Source organism: Diabrotica undecimpunctata, chromosome 11 (assembly GCF_040954645.1).
Source record: "Diabrotica undecimpunctata isolate CICGRU chromosome 11, icDiaUnde3, whole genome shotgun sequence".
Classification (NCBI taxonomy): domain Eukaryota; kingdom Metazoa; phylum Arthropoda; class Insecta; order Coleoptera; family Chrysomelidae; genus Diabrotica; species Diabrotica undecimpunctata.
Window position 1 is genome coordinate 16,825,234 of NC_092813.1, and position 20,114 is coordinate 16,845,347.

At 34.3% G+C, this 20,114-nt stretch overlaps 2 protein-coding genes across 2 annotated transcripts; both read left to right on the plus strand.

Annotated features, from left to right (window-relative positions):
* The first annotated feature begins 3,004 nt into the window (after positions 1 to 3,004).
* Positions 3,005 to 15,796, plus strand: LOC140452719 (uncharacterized). The gene is made up of 3 exons (XM_072547041.1): positions 3,005 to 3,522; positions 11,758 to 12,129; positions 12,184 to 15,796. Exons 1-3 carry the CDS (start codon positions 3,005 to 3,007, stop codon positions 15,794 to 15,796), a joined length of 4,503 nt encoding a protein of 1,500 aa, XP_072403142.1.
* An 81-nt stretch (positions 15,797 to 15,877) lies between these two features.
* Positions 15,878 to 16,879, plus strand: LOC140452720 (uncharacterized). The gene has a single exon (XM_072547042.1). The coding sequence runs from the start codon at positions 15,878 to 15,880 to the stop codon at positions 16,877 to 16,879; it is 1,002 nt and encodes a 333-aa protein (XP_072403143.1).
* Positions 16,880 to 20,114: the final 3,235 nt, after the last annotated feature.

A 20,114-nucleotide genomic window follows, 5' to 3' on the forward strand; every position in this document is an offset into this window, starting at 1 on the left:
GACATTTTAATTATGATGGGTTTTGGTAATAAAACAAGAACTCAAAAGGAGGTTTGTGAAATGTTTAATAATATATGGTAAACAAGTTTCGCAGTCTACAGTTAGGAAAATTGAAAAGAAGTTTCGTTATACTGGACAGTAAAAAATATTGAAAAACCAGGTAGAAATGTTAAATTTACTAATGAAAAAAGTTAGATGTACTTCTAGGGATTGAGAAAAATCCGCATAAGACAACTCGAAAGCTGGCCTCCGTCAATGATGTAAGTAAATCATCTATTTTGAGAGTTTTGCATAAAGAAAAATACCACCATTACAAAGTTCAGTTGGTTAAGGAGTTAAATAAAGATGATCCCGATAGAAGGCGTGAATTCTGTGAAATGATGATGGACAGACTGAACGCAGATTTGCAGTTCATAAACAAAATAATTTTTTCTGATGAAGCGACGTTTCATTTAAACGGAATGGTTAACAAACTCAGAGAAAATCCTCACTTGGTGTGTGAGACTCACGCAATATCCTAAAAAAAATTAACATTTGGGCTGGTATCATTAACAATAAAATTATTGGTCCTTATTTTTTTGAGGGCACAGTTGATGGTGAGGTTTATCTAGATTTTTTTATTAACTTTTTAGTGCCTGCATTACTAAGATTTTTTCCAATCACAAAGACGGACATTCACAGTTCCAGATGCTATGAACCTTGGACTGTGGAAGTTAAATCAATCTTCACCTGTTGGCTGGCTAACCAGTCACAATGAAGATATTATAATATATGATATTTTGGATTGACCTCGCTTGCTTTGTTCATTGGTTTTCTAAACCAATCTCTGGGGGGAAATGGAGACCTTAACCACCTTTTTCTTTCATTTTTGACTTTTTAATAACAAGTTGTCACCCAAATTTATCATATTCTTCAAATGTACCGCTCTATTGCACTAGAGGTTGGTATTTTGCCCTGCTGTTCTGTCATATTTTGACCTCAAGTCCACTGTCTTGTCACGTTGTTGGCTTGGGTGTTACACCTGTTACGCGTACATACATCGTACAGACAAACCGACGAATCCATAACCGTATTTACGAACATTCTATATCTGTCAAACATTTCGATACTACTTCAGCCCTAGCCCAACATCATATTCAAACAATCCACAAAATAGATTTCGAAAAAGCAAAAACCATCGCTCCCATCTGCTCCTTCAAATCGAGAATCATTCGTGAAGCTATCGAAATCGACAAACGGCCTAACAGCTTGAACACGCGCGATGACGCAAAACGATTGCCGGCAACATGGCGACCCCTGCTTCAGCGACCTCCGCCCACACCGCTCAGGTCACGTCAGTTCAGACCACGTCAGCGCATACCGTTCACGCGCATACAGCGAGTATAAAAGCAGCCACACAGGGTAAGACCGGTTGTCACTCGACACTGAGGAGTAGGCAGATTGAGACCTCAGTGCCGAGAGACAGTTCTTGCAATACAGAACACGATACTGGTACGTCTCGAGTGAGGGGAGTAGGCAGATTGAGACCTCGAACTCGAACCGAACCGTATCACTCTTGATAATGGCTCCAAAATGGGTGCTGAAACGTCGAGTAATAAATTCTCAACGCGGTTCTTACCCGAACACTAAGTAATGTAAAAGATAAAATCTTTTAGCAAAAGCCACTATCGCTTTATTAAATTAAATGGCCAAATATATGGCCTAGGAGGACAAATTCGTTAAACTTCCCGTGCTCGAATCGGTATCAATAAAGTGTTATGATCATTTCGGCCTATCCCAGCCTCATCAGACACTTGGGCTGATACAAATTCAAACTCGGAAAGTCCAAAGAATGTCTCCTAAAACTTTACTACAACAGTAGTTAGCTTACAAAGGCGCCACCTGCTTTGGCGGCCGTGAACGAAAACGATATGATAATATCGTTTGCTGTATTCTCTGCTATGCAAAATGTGTAAAAGATAAAATCTTTTAGCGAAAGCCGCTATCGCTTTATTAAATTAAATGGCCAAATATATGGCCTAGGAGGACCAATTATACAAATAGGAGGATAAAAGATTTTATCTTTTACACATTTCGCATAGCACAGAGGATACAGAAAACGATATTATCATATCGTTTTCGTTCACGGCCGCCAAAGCAGGTGGCGCCTTTGTAAGCTAACTACTGTTGTAGTAAAGTTTTAGGAGACATTCTTTGGACTTTCCGAGTTTGAATTTGTATTAGCCCAAGTGTCTGATGAGGCTGGGATGGGCCGAAATGATCATAACACTTTATTAATACCGATTCGAGCACGGGAAGTTTAACGAATTTGTCCTCCTAGGCCATACATTTGGCCATATATATATATATATATATATATATATATATATATATATATATATATATATATATATATATATATATATATATATAAATATATAGAACAAAAAAATTAAGCGTAAATTTATGCCACACATGTAGCATATGTGGCGCCCTCTATTAGTTACATAAAAGTAAGTATAAAATTATAATTTATCCTATTTTCCATTTAACTGTAAATTTTTTTCCAAAAATATTTACAAACGTAAAAGTTATAGCGAAAAATAAAATTTTAAATTTCCACTTTAACACCCTGTATCTTTCTTAATATCAACATTTTATTAAAGCAATTTGGCTTTAATCGTAATATTTTAAAGTGTAGAATCTACTGTTTCTTTTTGTACAATAACTTAAGGACTACCCTATATATATATATATATATATATATATATATATATATATATATATATATATATATATATATATATATATATATATATATATATATATATATAAACTCCGCCTGTGGTGACTAATGGGTGGATTGAGTAGCTCAGGAGTCACCATTGCCGGTCCTAAGCCCGGGTAAAGGAGGAAGGTTGGGCAGTGGGCTAACAACCCACTCCCGGAAAAACACACTGTTATGAAACCTAAACATTTGCCTCGGAACAAGGGGAACTTTCGGAAACGACTAAAGCTACGAAACATGGACTATGCATTTGGAAGTTGGAATGTGAGGACGCTAAATAGACCAGGAGCTCAAACTGCACTTCTACAAGAACTAAAAAGATATAATCTTATGATCACTGCTCTTCAGGAGACAAGATGGCTGGGGAAAGGTGTCAGGGACACCAAAACGCACACAATTCTATATAGTGGCAAAGAACAAGGAATCAAAGAATGTGGAGTTGCATTTGTGGTAGATAATGTTTTTAAGTCAAAAATCATAGACTTCCAGGCAGTGAATGAAAGGATATGCAAACTAAGAATTCGCACCCACTTCTTCAACCTTACTATGATAAACATCTACTGCCCAACAGATGAACAAGAGCAACATACAAAGGAAAGCTTCTATCAACAGCTGGAGATAGTATATGACAACGCGCCAAAAAATGACATTAAGGTTATAATGGGTGATATGAATGCCAAAATAGGCAAGGAACCGCAGTTCTATGGCACAACAGGAAAACACTCACTTCACAATGAAACAAGCGAGAATGGGGAGTTTTTGATAAATTTTGCCACCAGTAAAAACATGGTTATAAGCTCCACATGCTTCCCACATAAAGACATACACAAAATGACGTGGATCTCACCAGATGGAACCACAACCAATCAAATTGACCATGTGATGATAGACAAAAGGGCAGCCAGTAGTATCTCTGATGTGAGAACACGACGAGGAGCATGCTGGGGATCAGACCATCTTTTACTGCAAACCAAATTTAGGTGCAGAGTTAACAGAGAAAGAAACGAAAGACAACAAAGAATAAACAAACTAGACCTGGAAAAACTGAAGACTCAGGAATGTAGAGAGAAGTTCGAGCAAGAAGTCACAAATGAGCTAAGGACACAAGAACTGCACTCCATAGAGAGCAAATGGAATAATATCAAAACAGCAGTGCTGACAGCAGCAGCGTCCACCGTGGGAAACAAGAAAAAGAAGAGAAGAGGAACATGGTTTGATGACGAGTGCAGGCAAGCGATAGAAGAAAGAAACGAAGCGTACAAAATGTACATAACAAGAAGAACACGGGAAAGACGAACATCATTTGAAGTCGCAAGACGGAAAGCAGACAAGATATGCAGAAACAAAAAGAGAGCTTATGAAAATGGACAAATAGAAGAAATGGAACAAAATTTCAAAAAAAAACGAAACTAGAGGAGCTTACGAATACCTAAAAAAGATAAAAAGTGGATATAAACCTCAAACAAGCCTATGCAAAGATGAAAGTGGGCAAATAATCAGTGACCAACAGAAAGTCACAGAAACCTGGAAGCATTATTTTCAGACCCTACTTGGAACACAAGTAGATATGGAAGATGAAATGGGTACGAACCATGTAGAAGAGAACGAAGTTGAAGTAGAAGCTCCAACCATAGAGGAAGTTCTCGAAGCTATTAAGGCCCAGAAAAACAATAAAGCCCCGGGAGTTGACGAGATTCCAGCAGAACTGTATAAGGTAGGTGGCAACCACCTATCAAGTCATATCCACGCGCTTATCAAAGAAATATGGCAAGAAGAGAAAATACCCGACGAATGGAAGAAAAGTATAGTATGCCCAATCTATAAAAAAGGAGACAAACTCCAGTGCAAAAACTACCGTGGAATTTCTCTACTATGTACAGCGTATAAAGTCCTCACGTATATTATAAACCAGCGACTCCAACCACTAGCAGAAAATATTATTGGAGAATATCAGACGGGCTTCAGACGGGGAAGATCGACAATGGATCAAATATTTACAGTCAAGCAGGTCTTGAGCAAATCGTGGGAACACGACATTGATGTTCACAACGTGTTTGTAGACTTCAAACAGGCATACAATTCAGTCAAAAGGGACAGACTATACTATATATTGGCAGAATTAGCAATACCACATAAGCTGATTAGACTCATTAAAGCCACAATGGATGAAACTCAGGCATGTGTACGAATACAAAACAACCGGACAGACTTTTTCAAAATCTCGCAGGGACTAAAGCAGGGAGATGGGCTGGCACCAACATTGTTTAACCTGGCACTGGAGTATGCGGTTAGGCAAATGCAAACTGGACGAGAAAACCTACTGACCAATAAAACGGTTCAACTGGCTGCCTACGCCGATGATATTAATATTATGAGTAGAACATCAACAGGAGCACAGGAAGCATACGCAGAGTTAAAAACACAAACGAAAAGGCTAGGTCTGGAAATTAACACAGAAAAAACAAAAATAATGGTACAGACGAGAAGAAATATAATCCCACAAAACATTATGCATGAAGATGACATTGAAACGGTTGGAAAGTTTACATACCTGGGAGTAGAAATATATGCCGATGGAGCAGAGGATGGAGAAATACGAAAAAGGATAACGCAGGCAAACAAAGCTTATTTTGCCCTCTCCCATATATTTCGGTCTAAAAGTGTCCACCGAAATACAAAGATGAGAATCTATAAAACTTTAATTCGGCCAATAGCATGTTATGGCAGCGAAGCATGGGTCCTGAAAGAAACATCCAAAAACAAACTCGACACATTCGAAAGAAAAGTACTGAGGAGAATACTAGGACCTGTGAGGGAAAACGGAATCTTCAGAATTCGATATAACAACGAGCTCTATCAACTGTATAAGGAAACACCCCTGTCAGACTTCATTAGAATACAAAGATTGCAATGGGCCGGACATGTGATACGAATGGGAGAGGATAGGCTACCAAAACGAGCACTGAACGCCAGAACGCAGGGAAAGAGACCAGTTGGAAAGCCAAGAAAGCGCTGGGAAGACACAGTAAGCAGCGACGCACAAGCACTTTTAGGAGTCCGTGTATGGAGAAGAGCAGCCACAGACAGACAAGGGTGGAGGCAAAAAATAAAGGAGGCCAAGGCTCATTTTGGGCTGTAGTGCCGTAGAAGAAGAAGAAGATATATATATATATATATATATATATATATATATATATATATATATTTATATACATTATATATATATATATATATATATATATATATATATATATATATATATATATATATATATATATACATCATACTATCATTTTCGCATCGATACATTATGCTTTTTCCATCAATTTAACATCGTCTTGCAAAGTAGCATCTGTATATCGACGCTACTTTACAAGACCTTAATAACTTTTTTCCTGTACTTGTTAAGAATTTTAACCATCTCATTGATTAGAGTGTTGATACCGTGTTAATATTTTAAAATATCCGCTTTCTCTTTTTATCCCTTACTGAGTTATACAAGTTTATTCCAGAAAATGTTTGAGTCTAAAATGATGGTACAGTGAAAATATTATATATATTTAGTTCAGGGTTTTACCGTTTACTCGCTGCCATTATATACATGAAAATGTATATCCCACTTTCATTATCAATCATTTTAGCATCAGAAATTTGGCATCGCTGTTGAATATAATATTACCCACAATGAAATAGTAAATTTAAGAATATATATATATTCTTTTCATCCACAAATCATTCTGGCATCATGGTTGGTTAAAAGTAACGGGATATGATATATTGCAACTACCTATGGTATCTTCGCTCCAATTGCTCCAGTCGCGACGTACAGCCCCTCAAATGATAGGATTTAACCAATAAAATACAATAAGACAGAAAAATCAAATATAGCAGCATGTCAAAAAGGCCTTAATTATATATCTTCGTTTCTATAAGTCCAATCGTGACGTACAGTATCTCAAATGACAGGATTTAACGAATTAAAAACAATGAAATAAAAAAAATTAAATACAGCAACATGTCAAAAGGGCCGTAGTCACGTATCTTTGGTCCTATTAGTCCAATCGTGACGTATAGTACCTCTAATGATAGGATTTAACATAAAGAATACAATGGGATACAAAAATCAAATACAGAAAAATGTCAAAAGGGCCTTAGTTGTGTATCTTTAGTTCTATTATTCCAATCATGACGTAAAGTACCTCAAATGAAAGGATTTAACAAATAAAATACAATGAGGTATAAAAATTAAATAAAGTAGCATGTCAAAATGGTATTAGTTATGTATCTTCGGTCCTATTAGTACAATCGTGACGTACGATACCTCAAATGATAGAATTTAACTATTAGAATACAATGAGATAGAAATCAAATACAGCAAAATATTAAAAGGGCCTTAGTTACGTATCTTCGTTTTTATTAGCCCAATCGTGACGTACAGTACCTCAAATGATAGGATTTAACCAATCGAATACAATAAGATAGAAAAATAAAATACATCAGCTTATCAAAAGTGCCTTAGTTATGTATCTGCGGTCCCATTAGTCCAATCGTGACGTACAGTACCTCAAATGGTAACATTTAACCAATAGAATACTACGACGTAGAAATCAAATACATCAACACGTCAAAAAGACCTTAGGTATATATCTTTGCTCCTATATATGTTATGTCAAAAGAGCCTTAGTTGCGTATCTTGGGTCCTATAGGTCTAATCAGGATATATGGAGCCTAAAATGATAGGATTTAACGAAGATAATACGATAGTGGAGAGAAATTCAACATGGCTGCATCTAATAACACCTTAAACTGGCAGCAATAAAACGAATTTACGCACAGAGGTATGTGGCATATTACGTGACAGGATTTAGCGAATACCATACATTACGTCATACATCTTTTTGCATACGTCCACTTTTAGTTAACTACTTAGTATGTATTCAGTACTTAGCTTTACGGTGTTGAGGCATGGACTCTTAAACAGAAGAATGTTACAAATCTTGAAAGCTTTGAGATGTGGTGCTACTGCCGTATACTAAAAATAAGTTGAGTGGATAAAATTACAAATGAAGGGGTAATACGTAGAATACATAACGATCCAGAAGTTATACTGAATATAAAGAAGAGAAAACTTAAACACTTTGTCCACCTGATGAGTTAGTGATGAGTGAATTATTCAAAAGAGCAGTAAATAAAATTAGAATCGCCCTAATGATATCCAATCTCCGATAGGAGAGGCACTCAAAGAAGAAAATATGAAAGACTCGAAAAATCTCCAACGTTCACTGTTAAACATATTCCTCCCGTTCACTGCACACATTTACTGCTCCTTGACGCTGTGACGAGAATGAGATAGGATTTAACAAATAAAATGACAGAAAACTAAACAAGACAGTGCTTCGTAGAACGTGAAATAGCTTCAAATTATATGATGGCCATAGACGTTTCTTTAATACCCAGCAAACGACTCGCTTTGTAAAGTTACATAGGCGGGATCTGTGCGAGAAAAAGTCGATTATTCGTTTTATAATCCAAAGGGGACCATAAAATGTTCAACGTGAAAATGTGACATAATGTAACGTTATGACAAATCTTTTTTCTCCCGCACGGGTGCATGCCTGTGTACCTATGCAAGGGGAGTCGTGCATAACCTTTAAGTTGATCGTAATACATAACTGCAACAACAAGTATGTAGACGGTTTGGGTTAGTATATACAGTGCATTCCGTACGTTTTTTAAACATGATTAGGAAATTGTTGACTGGAGGCTATTAAAGAAGTTCTTAAAATTTTTGCGGGTCACCCCCTTTTCTGTAAATGGAGTGAATATTGTTATCCGTTTAATTTTTTCCCCAGTTGAATAATTCCTGCTGGTATTTGGTCTAAGCTTACTTCTTTTCCCCATTTAAGCTGTTTCATAGCTAATTCTACTTCCTCTTTATAGTACCCTGTTCACCTGGCAATTTCGGACTATTTCATCTCTTATAACATAAAACAGTTGTTTCAGATATCTTTATCGCGTTTCCTTTTTTAATGCATGAATATACTGCCGTTTTCATCTTTTACTATTTCATATGGAGCTACACGATTAACAATTCCAAATCAAGAAAACACAAGTAACACTCCGAATTATATTATACAACTGATAGTCGAAAAATGAAGAGCAAGAGTTAGATGACCAAGAAGCCGAAATCTTAATGACGAACACAAATATAATCGACTAATCAGACAATTAAGATCAGCGCTACATGACGCACGCAATGCCACATTTGAACACTACATTAGTACATTGTCTAAAGAAGATCATTCAGTGTGGATACCAACAAAAACACTTAAAGAGACCTGAACAACACAACCCACAAATTAAGAAAGATGACGTTAGTTGAGGAAGATCAGACCAGGAAAAAATGTCAACATTTTCAGAATACCAGATAATAATAATGAAGCAATAGAACACTGAAAACTTTTGTTTTTAACTGTACGCCCGTCGTGAATGACATACCATTTTTTAAATAACACTTAATATTGCACTTTTTTAGTGTATTTATTTCATGTTTCAAGATAATTCTTTTAGGAATATATTTATTTATAACATACGGTCTTATGGTCTTATTACGGCTTTCAGATTATACGACATAAATGTATCTTGTACCGCACTGCTAATTAAGAATTATGTTTGTAATGCGATAAGAGATCCGGATATACGAGACACCAGTGACTCATGCCGCACTGATAAAAATCCGACAGGAATCTGCATTTCTATAAAAAAAATAGATTAATTTGTTTTGTGTATTAATTTAGTTTAGGTCGAACAAGAGTTGCAGTAAAAGATTTTTTTAAATATAGAGTGTAAACCATATTTCCAATGCTTTATGAAAGAGAACCAGTTTATAATATTCTGGACGACGTAATAACACCTTATTTTAGAATATTGGTCGATGAATTGAAATCATTGTTCAAGAAACGAATTATTCATGTGCAGATGTTTTACTCTAAAAACATGTAAAACTAAAATCTCGATTAAAAAAGTTGCAACCAGTTACTCTCGATGAAATTTAACCCCATTATTGATTTTACGAGTGATAAAATGAGTCGACAAAAGACCAGTTTTAATCCTTGCAACATTTAAACATAATAGTTGTATCTTGGTTTAATCAAATAAAAAGAAAAATTATACACAAGTACTAAACCCACAAATTATTCTCGATTATAACTTGGTGAAAAAGAGTGTTGATTTTAGTGATCAAGTAGCTTCTTACCAAAGCCCAATACGCAAAATTCTGAAGTGGTACCGGAAAGTGGTAATAGAATTAATATTTAATACCGCAGTAGTCAATGCTTAGTTGCTAAATAATAGAAAACGTAAAAAAAGCGACAACCTATCCTTGAGTTCAGACTGGAGTTCGCGAAGGCATTTACAAATAAAGAAATGTTGTAACCCTCATGACCAGTTACACTCAAAAATACCATCTAAGGCAAAGCGATGTAGATAATACAAAGAGAAGAAAGTGTACAAGATGTTACAAACTTTTAAGAAGAAGCATGACTAGTAGAAAGGCCGATAGAAAAGTTAAAAAAGTTAAAACATACTCTGAAGAATGTGATGGCAAAACTGAAATATATCTAGTGTGCTTCAATGAAGCACATTAAAAAACAATTTTACTTATACAGGAACTATTATTGAGTAAAAACGTATTGTGGCTCAAGTGGCCTTATAGTATTGGAAGTCGTAAGTTGATAGTTTCCAGTAGAACGTTTTTATTGTTAATTACCTCCGTAAAAGTGAGTTATAGTATTTATAAAGAATTGGATGTAAATAATATGCCTTCGACATCTAAAAAAGGTAGATCTGAACATAAACGTAGATTGACCACTGCTGAATTACAATTATTGTTAGAAGCATCGGGCGAGGACGATGTGGATTAAATGAATGGTGGAAGTGACTGACAAAATACTTGCACAAAGTCGTTCAGAAAAATCGAGGATTGCGTTCTGGAAAGAGACAACACAAACAGAATTTAAGACTTTTCTCGAGCTTATGTTCCATATGGGGACAATTAAAATGAACCGTCTGCATGACTACTGGAAAAGTATAGGTAACTATAATAGTGTTAACTTGACTAGACAATTGTTCATAGCCCATATGAAGAAATAACCGAATCCTCACTTGTCAAAGAAACTAAAAAAACGTTAAGTGGTCTAAAAACTAAAAAGTCCCCTATTCAAACTGGTTTTTAATAAAAAATTTAATAATATGTTAAAAGTTTTTTTAATATACCCTAAAACTGAAAGCGCAAAGAATCGATTGCAAGTTACAAAATACTTATAGTCATACGAGTTTGGACAAGTACAGTTGTTTAAATAATTGTGTTCAAGATAGTGGCTGCATAATTATTAAAAAGGGGAAATGTCAAGGTTGCCAATAGCAACTAATAATTTATCTGTATCATCTCTGTGTGTGTCAAGCGAGAATAACAAAGTCAGACCTTGAAATTCATTTTGTATAATTTTATTATAAGAATTTTTCACATTACGAATAGATAAAACATCAGATCATATCTAAGAAAAAGAACAAAACAAACATTGGTCCTTAAAGCTTCGGATATTTGTGCTATTCCACGCCATACAATCTACAAGATCAGCCGACAACGTTGAACGAGACAGTCGCAGAAATACATCGAGTGCTCCTTTGCCCCAGGCTTCAAGTCAAGTATATAATCCGATTGAACACATACTGACGATTTCACTGGACGGGACATCGAATCATCAAAAATCAGGGAAGTGAGCTTTTGTTCCTTACTTATCTGCCTTTCATTTTAATTTCCTAACTTAGACTTCTTCAATCTTGAAATTTATTGTTCATTGTTAGTTTACTTTGACACATAATAGTTAAAACATTTAAATTTGAATTAAAATGGGGGATTTGCCTACGTTAAAAAAGATAAGAGCATCTCTTAAAGCGCGATTAACCTCATTTATTAAATTCATTGATAGGGACTCAACCCACGGTGAGATGAATGAGCCAACTCGCGCTGAAATTGAATTGCGCATCGAAAACGCGAATAGTATTCATACTCAATATCAAGAAACCCAATTAAAAATAGAAAGTTTACTGGACGCAATAACTGAGGAAGAAATAAATTACAGAGAAACGTTCGAAACATCATTTTATTCAGTTATAATTAAGGCAAAACAACTGTTGACAACAACCTCAGCTAGTGCCTCCAGTACATCTAGTCCTACTAGTGAACATTTTGCATCCAATCATACATATACAACCTCCAATATAAAACTTCCTTCTATTGAATTGCCAAAATTCAGTGGCAACATAGAAGAATGGTTAGATTTTCATGACTTATTTGATTCGTTAGTTATAAAAAATAATAGTATATCTGAAATACAAAAATTACATTATTTAAGAGCATGCATAACAGGTTCTGCTGAGAGAGTCATTGCTTCTATACCTCTCTCTGCTTCTAATTTTACTGTTACATGGAATCTTTTGGTTGAGAGATATTCTAACAAGGAATTGTTGTTGCATAACCATATTAAAGCCATCTTCAATTTAAAGGCAATCAATAAAGAAGGTTCATTTTCAATCAGAAGTTTAATTGATAAATTTTGTAGCAATCTTAGAGCTTTGGAGGCATTAAAACAACCAGTCGAACATTGGGATGCCCTTCTCAAATATATTCTTTTGGAAAAATTAGATTCTGAATCTGTGAAAGAATGGGAGAAGGCCAACAATGGTAAAGTCAGTCCAGTTTCGGACCTCATATATTTCCTAAAAACGAAGGCAGATACTCTAGAAAGATATAGTCTAAATAAACCCAATATTCAAGGGACTTCTGTCAATAATCATGTCAAATTCAGACACAACAGTACTAAGGCTCTTGTAAGTACAAAATCTTCTTTTCTTTCTTGTCCTTTATGCAACCAGCAACACAAACTGGTTCACTGTAGTCAATTTCATTCATTAGACATTCCTGCCCGTATCAATAAAGTACGTAGATTTAAATTATGCTTGAATTGTCTGCATTCTGGACATCAACAAGCTACGTGCAAATATGGCGAATGTAAGAAATGTAACCAGAAACATCATACTCTTCTCCATGAATTTATTGAAAATCCACTAAATCCATTGCCTCAGTTTAATGATCAAGTAGTTGCTTCTCAGAGTAGCCCTCAGACACTTTCTAATACTTCTCAAAATCAACAAATCCTTCTATCAACGGTTGTTGTCCAAGTTCGTGACCATTTAGGGGTTGCTCATAATTGTAGAGCTCTTTTAGATAGTGGAGCTCAATCTAATTTTATCACATCAAGTTTAGTTGATTTGCTGGGTATTTCAAGGGAGCAGGTTAACATTTCTGTAGTGGGTATCGCTCATGTTTCTTCTAAAATAAATCACAAATGTAATATTGTTATTAACTCTTTACAATCTATATATTCTTTCCCCCTAGAGTGTTTAATCATTCCACAAATATGTGGACAACTTCCAGTTTGTCAAATTGATGCATCTTCGTTACCCATACCTGCAAATATTCGTTTATCAGACCCAAATTTTCATACTCCTTCGGAAGTAAATATTCTGATCAGTGCTAGTATTTTTTGGGACCTGCTATGTGTGGGTCAGGTCAAGTTAGGTCCTGAAAAACCCATACTTCAGAAAACTAGATTAGGGTGGATCATTTCTGGTCCTTTAATAAATACCAGGGTGAATAGTCAGCAATCTACCATATTTGGATTATCACACAATATCGAAACTGACGACCTTTCTAGGTTTTGGGAGATTGAGGAGTGCTCAGGTACTAAACTTCAGTCTCCAGAAGAGTTATTGTGCGAGGAGCACTTCAAATCAACCTTTAGGAGAAATTTGGATGGTCGGTTCATTGTGTCCATTCCTTTTAAGTCACAGGTTGACTCTTTGGGAGAATCCAGATCAATAGCTCAAAGAAGGTTCTATAGCTTAGAAAAAAGGCTTCTTAATGATCCTATCATGAAGGAGCAGTATGTTGCATTTATGGAGGAATACTTGTCTTTAGGCCACATGTCAAGAGTTACTGATTGTACTTTGCCAGTACATAGTTATTACTTTCCTCATCACGGGGTGATGAAGCAGGACAGTCTCACTACAAAACTCAGAGTAGTGTTCGATGGTTCCTGTCCGTCATCATCTGGTCATTCGCTCAACGATCTTCAGATGGTAGGTCCCGTCATGCAGAATGATTTGATATCTATCCTGTTGAGATTTAGAAGGTATCCATTTGTTGCATCTGCGGACATTGCCAAAATGTACCGCCAAATTCTTATTGATGATACTCAACGGTGTCTCCAAAGAATCTTATGGAGAAATCATCCGAAAGATCCTCTTCACTCATATGAATTAAATACAGTTACTTATGGCTCTACGTCAAGTAGTTATCTAGCCACTAGATGTCTCTATCAGCTATCATTAGAGCATTCTGATACATTCCCTCAAGCTTCTAAAATCATAGCTGAAGACTTCTATGTTGACGACTTGTTAACTGGTTCTGATTCGTTAGAGGACTTAATCCTTAATTGTAAACAAGTCTCTGAAATTCTTTCAAAAGGTTGCTTTCCACTTAGAAAGTGGATGTCAAACAATTCTTCATTTCTTAAGTCCATCCAGGAATCTATTTCATTAGACACTCCCTTCCTTTTTGGTGCCAATGAAAACACAAAGACACTTGGGTTACAATGGTGCCCTAGTTTAGATTCATTGTCCTATTCTATTGATTCAAATGTTACTCCCAAAATTATCACTAAAAGATCAATACTTTCTGGTATTGCTCAAATATTCGACCCTTTAGGTCTCTTAAGTCCATCAATCATTAAAGTCAAAATCCTTATGCAACTCCTTTGGTTAGAGAAGTTAGACTGGGATGAAGGAGTGCCATTGCATATTCAGTCTGAGTGGTTATCTTTCAGAGATCAGTTGCATGAGTTGAATAAATTGCAAATTCAAAGAAATGTAGTTCTCCCTAATTCTGTTCTTATTGAAATGCACGGATTCTGTGACGCAAGCGAAGTTGCTTATGGCGCAGCCATATATATTCGCAGTGTTGATAAAAAGGGTAACATTTTTATAAATTTACTTTGTGCTAAAAGCAAAGTAGCACCTGTAAAGAAGCTGAGCATACCTCGCCTGGAACTTAGCGGAGCTTTGATCTTATCACGTCTTTCTAAAATGGTTATTACTTCTTTGAATATTCAGTTCAATAAGATTTTTCTGTGGTCTGACTCAACCATTACCTTGGGCTGGATAAAAACTTCGTCACATGTACTAAAAACTTTCGTTGGTAATCGTGTTTCAGAAATTCAGTCCAACACAGATCCCGAAAATTGGAGACATGTACCTACGGATTGTAACCCTGCTGATTTACTCTCTCGAGGAATTGAACCTCAGGTTCTAAGCTCTTGTTCATTTTGGTGGCACGGCCCATCATTCTTGCTAGATTCTCCTGAAACTTGGCCAGTTCAAGTATCTTTTGATAAAGAAAAACTTCCAGAGTTTAAAACTATTAGCAACCAATTTATGATAGTTTCGTCTACTCCATTATTTGATTTTGAAAAATATTCGAGTTTTTCAACCTTGGTAAGGTCAGTGGCTTACTCTTTGCGTTTCTACTACAATTCTCAACGAAAGAACAAGGCCACTCGTGTTTTGGGGCATTTAACCACGCAGGAGATTAACAATTCTACCCTTACTCTAGTTAAGTTGGTACAAGCTGAAGGTTTCCCATCTGAGATTCAGTGCTTAAGAAGAGGTAATGCAGTTTCTTCTAAAAGCAGAATCTTATCACTTAATCCCTTTTTAGATCCAGAAGGATTACTCAGGGTCGGTGGTAGATTAAGGAATTCAAACTTTTCTTATCAAAAGAAACATCCTATTCTAATTCAATCTAATCATAAGTTTACTATTCTATTTTTCCGTCAAGAGCATTTCAAGCTGTGCCATGCAGGACCTCAACATCTCCTAGCTCACGTGCGTGAGAAATATTGGCCTTAACATGGAAAATCATTGGCTAGGAGAACGGTTCGCGAATGCTTGCGTTGCTTTCGCTTCAATCCCGATCAAGTTAATCCCATCATGGGAGATCTTCCCCAATCAAGAGTCACCCCCTCATTTCCATTTGCTGTTACAGGAGTTGATTATGCTGGTCCATTTGCCCTCAGAACTAGTCGTCATAGGGGTGCTTCTTCATATAAAGGTTATATTAGTTTATTTGTTTGCCTATCGACAAAGGCCATTCATTTAGAGGTGGTAACGGATCTTTCCACCGAAGCCTTTATGGCGGCAATAAATCGATTTATAGCTAGAAGGGGCAAACCCTGTCAGATGATGAGTGATAACGGAACCACATTTGTGGGTGCCAACAATTCTTTGTTGGAATTGGGTAAATTTTTGAAAACCAATGGTAATAAATTCCCTGATATGTGTGCTAAATCTGATATAAATTGGAAGTTCATACCGGCTCATTCTCCTCATTTTGGCGGTCTCTGGGAGGCTGGAGTCAAATCGGTGAAGGCTAACCTCAAACGAGTTATGACAGATACGAAATTAGATTATGAAAGATTTGTTACATTACTAACTCAGATTGAAGGAGTATTAAATTCTCGTCCTTTGAGTGCCTTGTCTTCTAACCCTTCTGATCTTTTGCCTTTGACACCAGCTCACTTTCTCATTGGAAGAGCCATGGATTCCGTTCCAGAAATAAATCTATCAAACTCATCCATTACCAGTTTGTCTAGATTCCAGCAGTTGCAGCAACTTCGCCATCATTTTTGGAAACGTTGGTCTCTGGAATACATCTCCGAATTGCAAGAACGGAAGAAATGGAAAGTCAACCAATCTAAAATTCAGACTGACACACTCGTCCTCATCAAAGAAAGAAATTTACCCCCTTTAAACTGGTGTCTTGGGCGCGTAGAAGTTTTGCATCCCGGCGCTGATGGAGTTACACGAGTGGTTACCATAAGAACTTCAAAAGGACTTATAAAGCGAGCTGTTACAAACATTTGTCCACTTCCGGTTCCTAGTGATCAAAGTGAAGGTCACGTCTTAAGTTCTAGAACTGTTAATGCGTCTTAGTTAAAGAACATTTGTTTGATTTTTAAACTTAAAAGTTTATAATAATTATTGAAGATGTATTTGTTTATTTTTATTGCATGTAATGCATTTCCTCATTTACTTGCTTACCTGTTAAATTGAAAGCGATCCTTTCAAGGTGGGGGGCATGTTCAAGATAGTGGCTGCATAATTATTAAAAAGGGGAAATGTCAAGGTTGCCAATAGCAACTAATAATTTATCTGTATCATCTCTGTGTGTGTCAAGCGAGAATAAAAAAGTCAGACCTTGAAATTCATTTTGTATAATTTTATTATAAGAATTTTTCACATTACGAATAGATAAAACATCAGATCATATCTAAGAAAAAGAACAAAACAAACAAATTGCTTTCTGTGATAAACAAATTGAATAAATTGTAAAATATTTTTTGATCTGCTTGATATTTAGCACACTTTAATAACTCATCAATTGCCATGATTTCAAGTAGCTATATTATCTGTCGTTAGTCACAAAACAAAGTTATTAACATTTATAAATTACTACAAACATATAATATCTTAGAGTTTATGGTTTTTTGGCATTATCTCAATTATTTATGTATTTAAATTTGGTATTTCTCTACACAGAAAACTTTTTATGGTCTACAACTTTTATTTAAATTATTTTTCTTTAGAATGTATACAAAACGTTTTATAAGCAAAATTTTTTATTTTGCCTTTTAAGATTGTTTAAGAAAATAAAGCAAAATCAACTGTACGTCTTTACGAATTTTTCGTCGGCTACCCCTCATACTATTTAGATTTTAAATTTCTGTAAGATTTTTTAAAACTATTTAGCGAGGTTCCGTTAACTACTTTCTTATGGCATGGTCAAAGTCAAATATTATTTTTTTATGTGATTATGCCACAATTATTGGTCGACATTGAGATGAAAATTACATTTTTAATTAACTAATATTTAACGATACGATTTCCAATATTTAACTTTGTTTATTGTACAAATTATGTAAAAATGTGTATACACATTTTGTACAAAAAACGTTTCTTGAGAACGATTTCCTGAATTGAAATCAAAATGTTAAACATTAAATAATTAAAAATGTGATTCTCCAATCACAACCAATATTTTTGACCTAATCCCATAAAAATCTAATATTTATCTTAAACTATTCACTGATAGCTTCGATTAAACAGCTTGGAAATTGAAATATGTAAGATATTCCTCTACACAACTCTCTGGGAAAAAATATCTAAATTGAATAAATATAACAACTGAACGTTGATATAAAAAAACTAGTTGGTTGACCCCAGCCGGTCGGCAGGTAGTTTCAATGTCTTCGTTTGAACTTCGACCCAAAACCGATCGATATTTTTATGTTTTCAAATATTATTTAAGTATTAACACTGGCAACATATATTGGCTTTAAAATGATACCAAATACAGTAATTTTACCTCCCAATGTTAAAATGATGGTTTGATGTAAAAAATTTAATTTATAAAAAATCGGATTATTGAAAAACCGACAACGGTGCCAAGCCTACAAAGATGCACTAAACGAACATACACGACTTATAAATAGAAAATGATAGCATTTCTTGGTGATGCTAAATGACTGCAACGTGAAAAGAGCTTAAAACGATAGTGGGATGTATATATATATATATATATATATATATATATATATATATATATATATATATATATATATATATATGTATATATATATATATATATATATATATATAGTATATATATATATATATATATATATATATATATATATATATGTATATAGAAAAGAAATTTAATCTTTGCAGATAAGTTAAATAGTAAACTCTTAAATATTGGGGAAATCTGCAAGAAAGACTCTAATAAGTATCAATTGTTTCGCCGAAGGCCTTCGCCAAAGAGAATTAATTTGGCTTCTTCAGGGCTGAAAGAGAATAAATTATAATTAGCTACCTACCATATATTATCTATTAAAACATTATTGATCTTACCGTAACTTAGAATTGTACAGTTAGAATATTAAAAAACTTTGCTAGTAACATAGTGGTGTTTTTTGTTACTATGTAAAATAAAAGTTTTTTTTAAGGTTTGAAATGTATGGTAGCTTTGAACTTAACACGCAAAGGTTTACCCAAGGTTAATCGAAAACCCAATGTAACTACATTTAAAAGGAGGTAATTCTTTGAATTGTCGGCAATAACTAAATTTTTGATTTTTAGAAAGTTTAAAAGTGAGGTTCTGTTTTAGCCAGAACGCATGCGCTGATAAATTCAAGTAGTTCTTTTGAATCTTTATGTCGTTAAGGTTCATTGGTAAAAACGAATGAAATTAAATCCCAGTATAGAGAAATATTATTTTGATTTTCTTTATTTAATTATATTCTATTGTTCATGTATTATTATATCTTATTGAGATGTATCTAAGAAAAGCAAGGGAATGTTATCTTTTTTAGTTAAAGAAAATTAATTATAAAGGTAGGTTAGTTATTAATGAATATTACAATTTAAAGAATTACCTTCTTTTAAATGTAGTTACATTGGGTTTTTCGATTAACCTTGGGTAAACCTTTGCGTGTTAAGTTTAAAGCTACCATACATTTCAAACCTTAAAAAAACACTTTTTTTGCACATAGTAAGAAAAAACACCACTATGTTACTAGCAAAGTTTTTTAATATTCTAACTCCTAAGTTACGGTAAGATCAATAATGTTTTAATAGATAATATATGGTAGCTAATTATAATTTATTCTCTTTCAGCCCTGAAGAAGATAAATTAATTAATATATATATATATATATATATATATATATATATATATATATATATATATATATATATATATATATATATATATATATATATATATATATATATATATATATATATATATATATATATATATATATATATATATATATATATATATATATATATATATATATATATATATATATATATATATATATATATATGTTAATGTGATATGTAGAATTTTAATTTTAAAACTTTACAAAAAATATATATAAAACATTATTAAAATTTTTGATTGATGATTTATATCACACCTTTCAATTTTGTTATCTCAGGTTTTACTCGTGCTTCAATATTTATACTTTACAGCTGATGGGTTAGGTCCAAAGAATAACGGAATAAAACAACATAATATGATATGAAAATAATGTAATAAAATAAACTGATTAAAATACCTCCAAAAATTATTAGCATACAATGTTTATCAAACGAAATT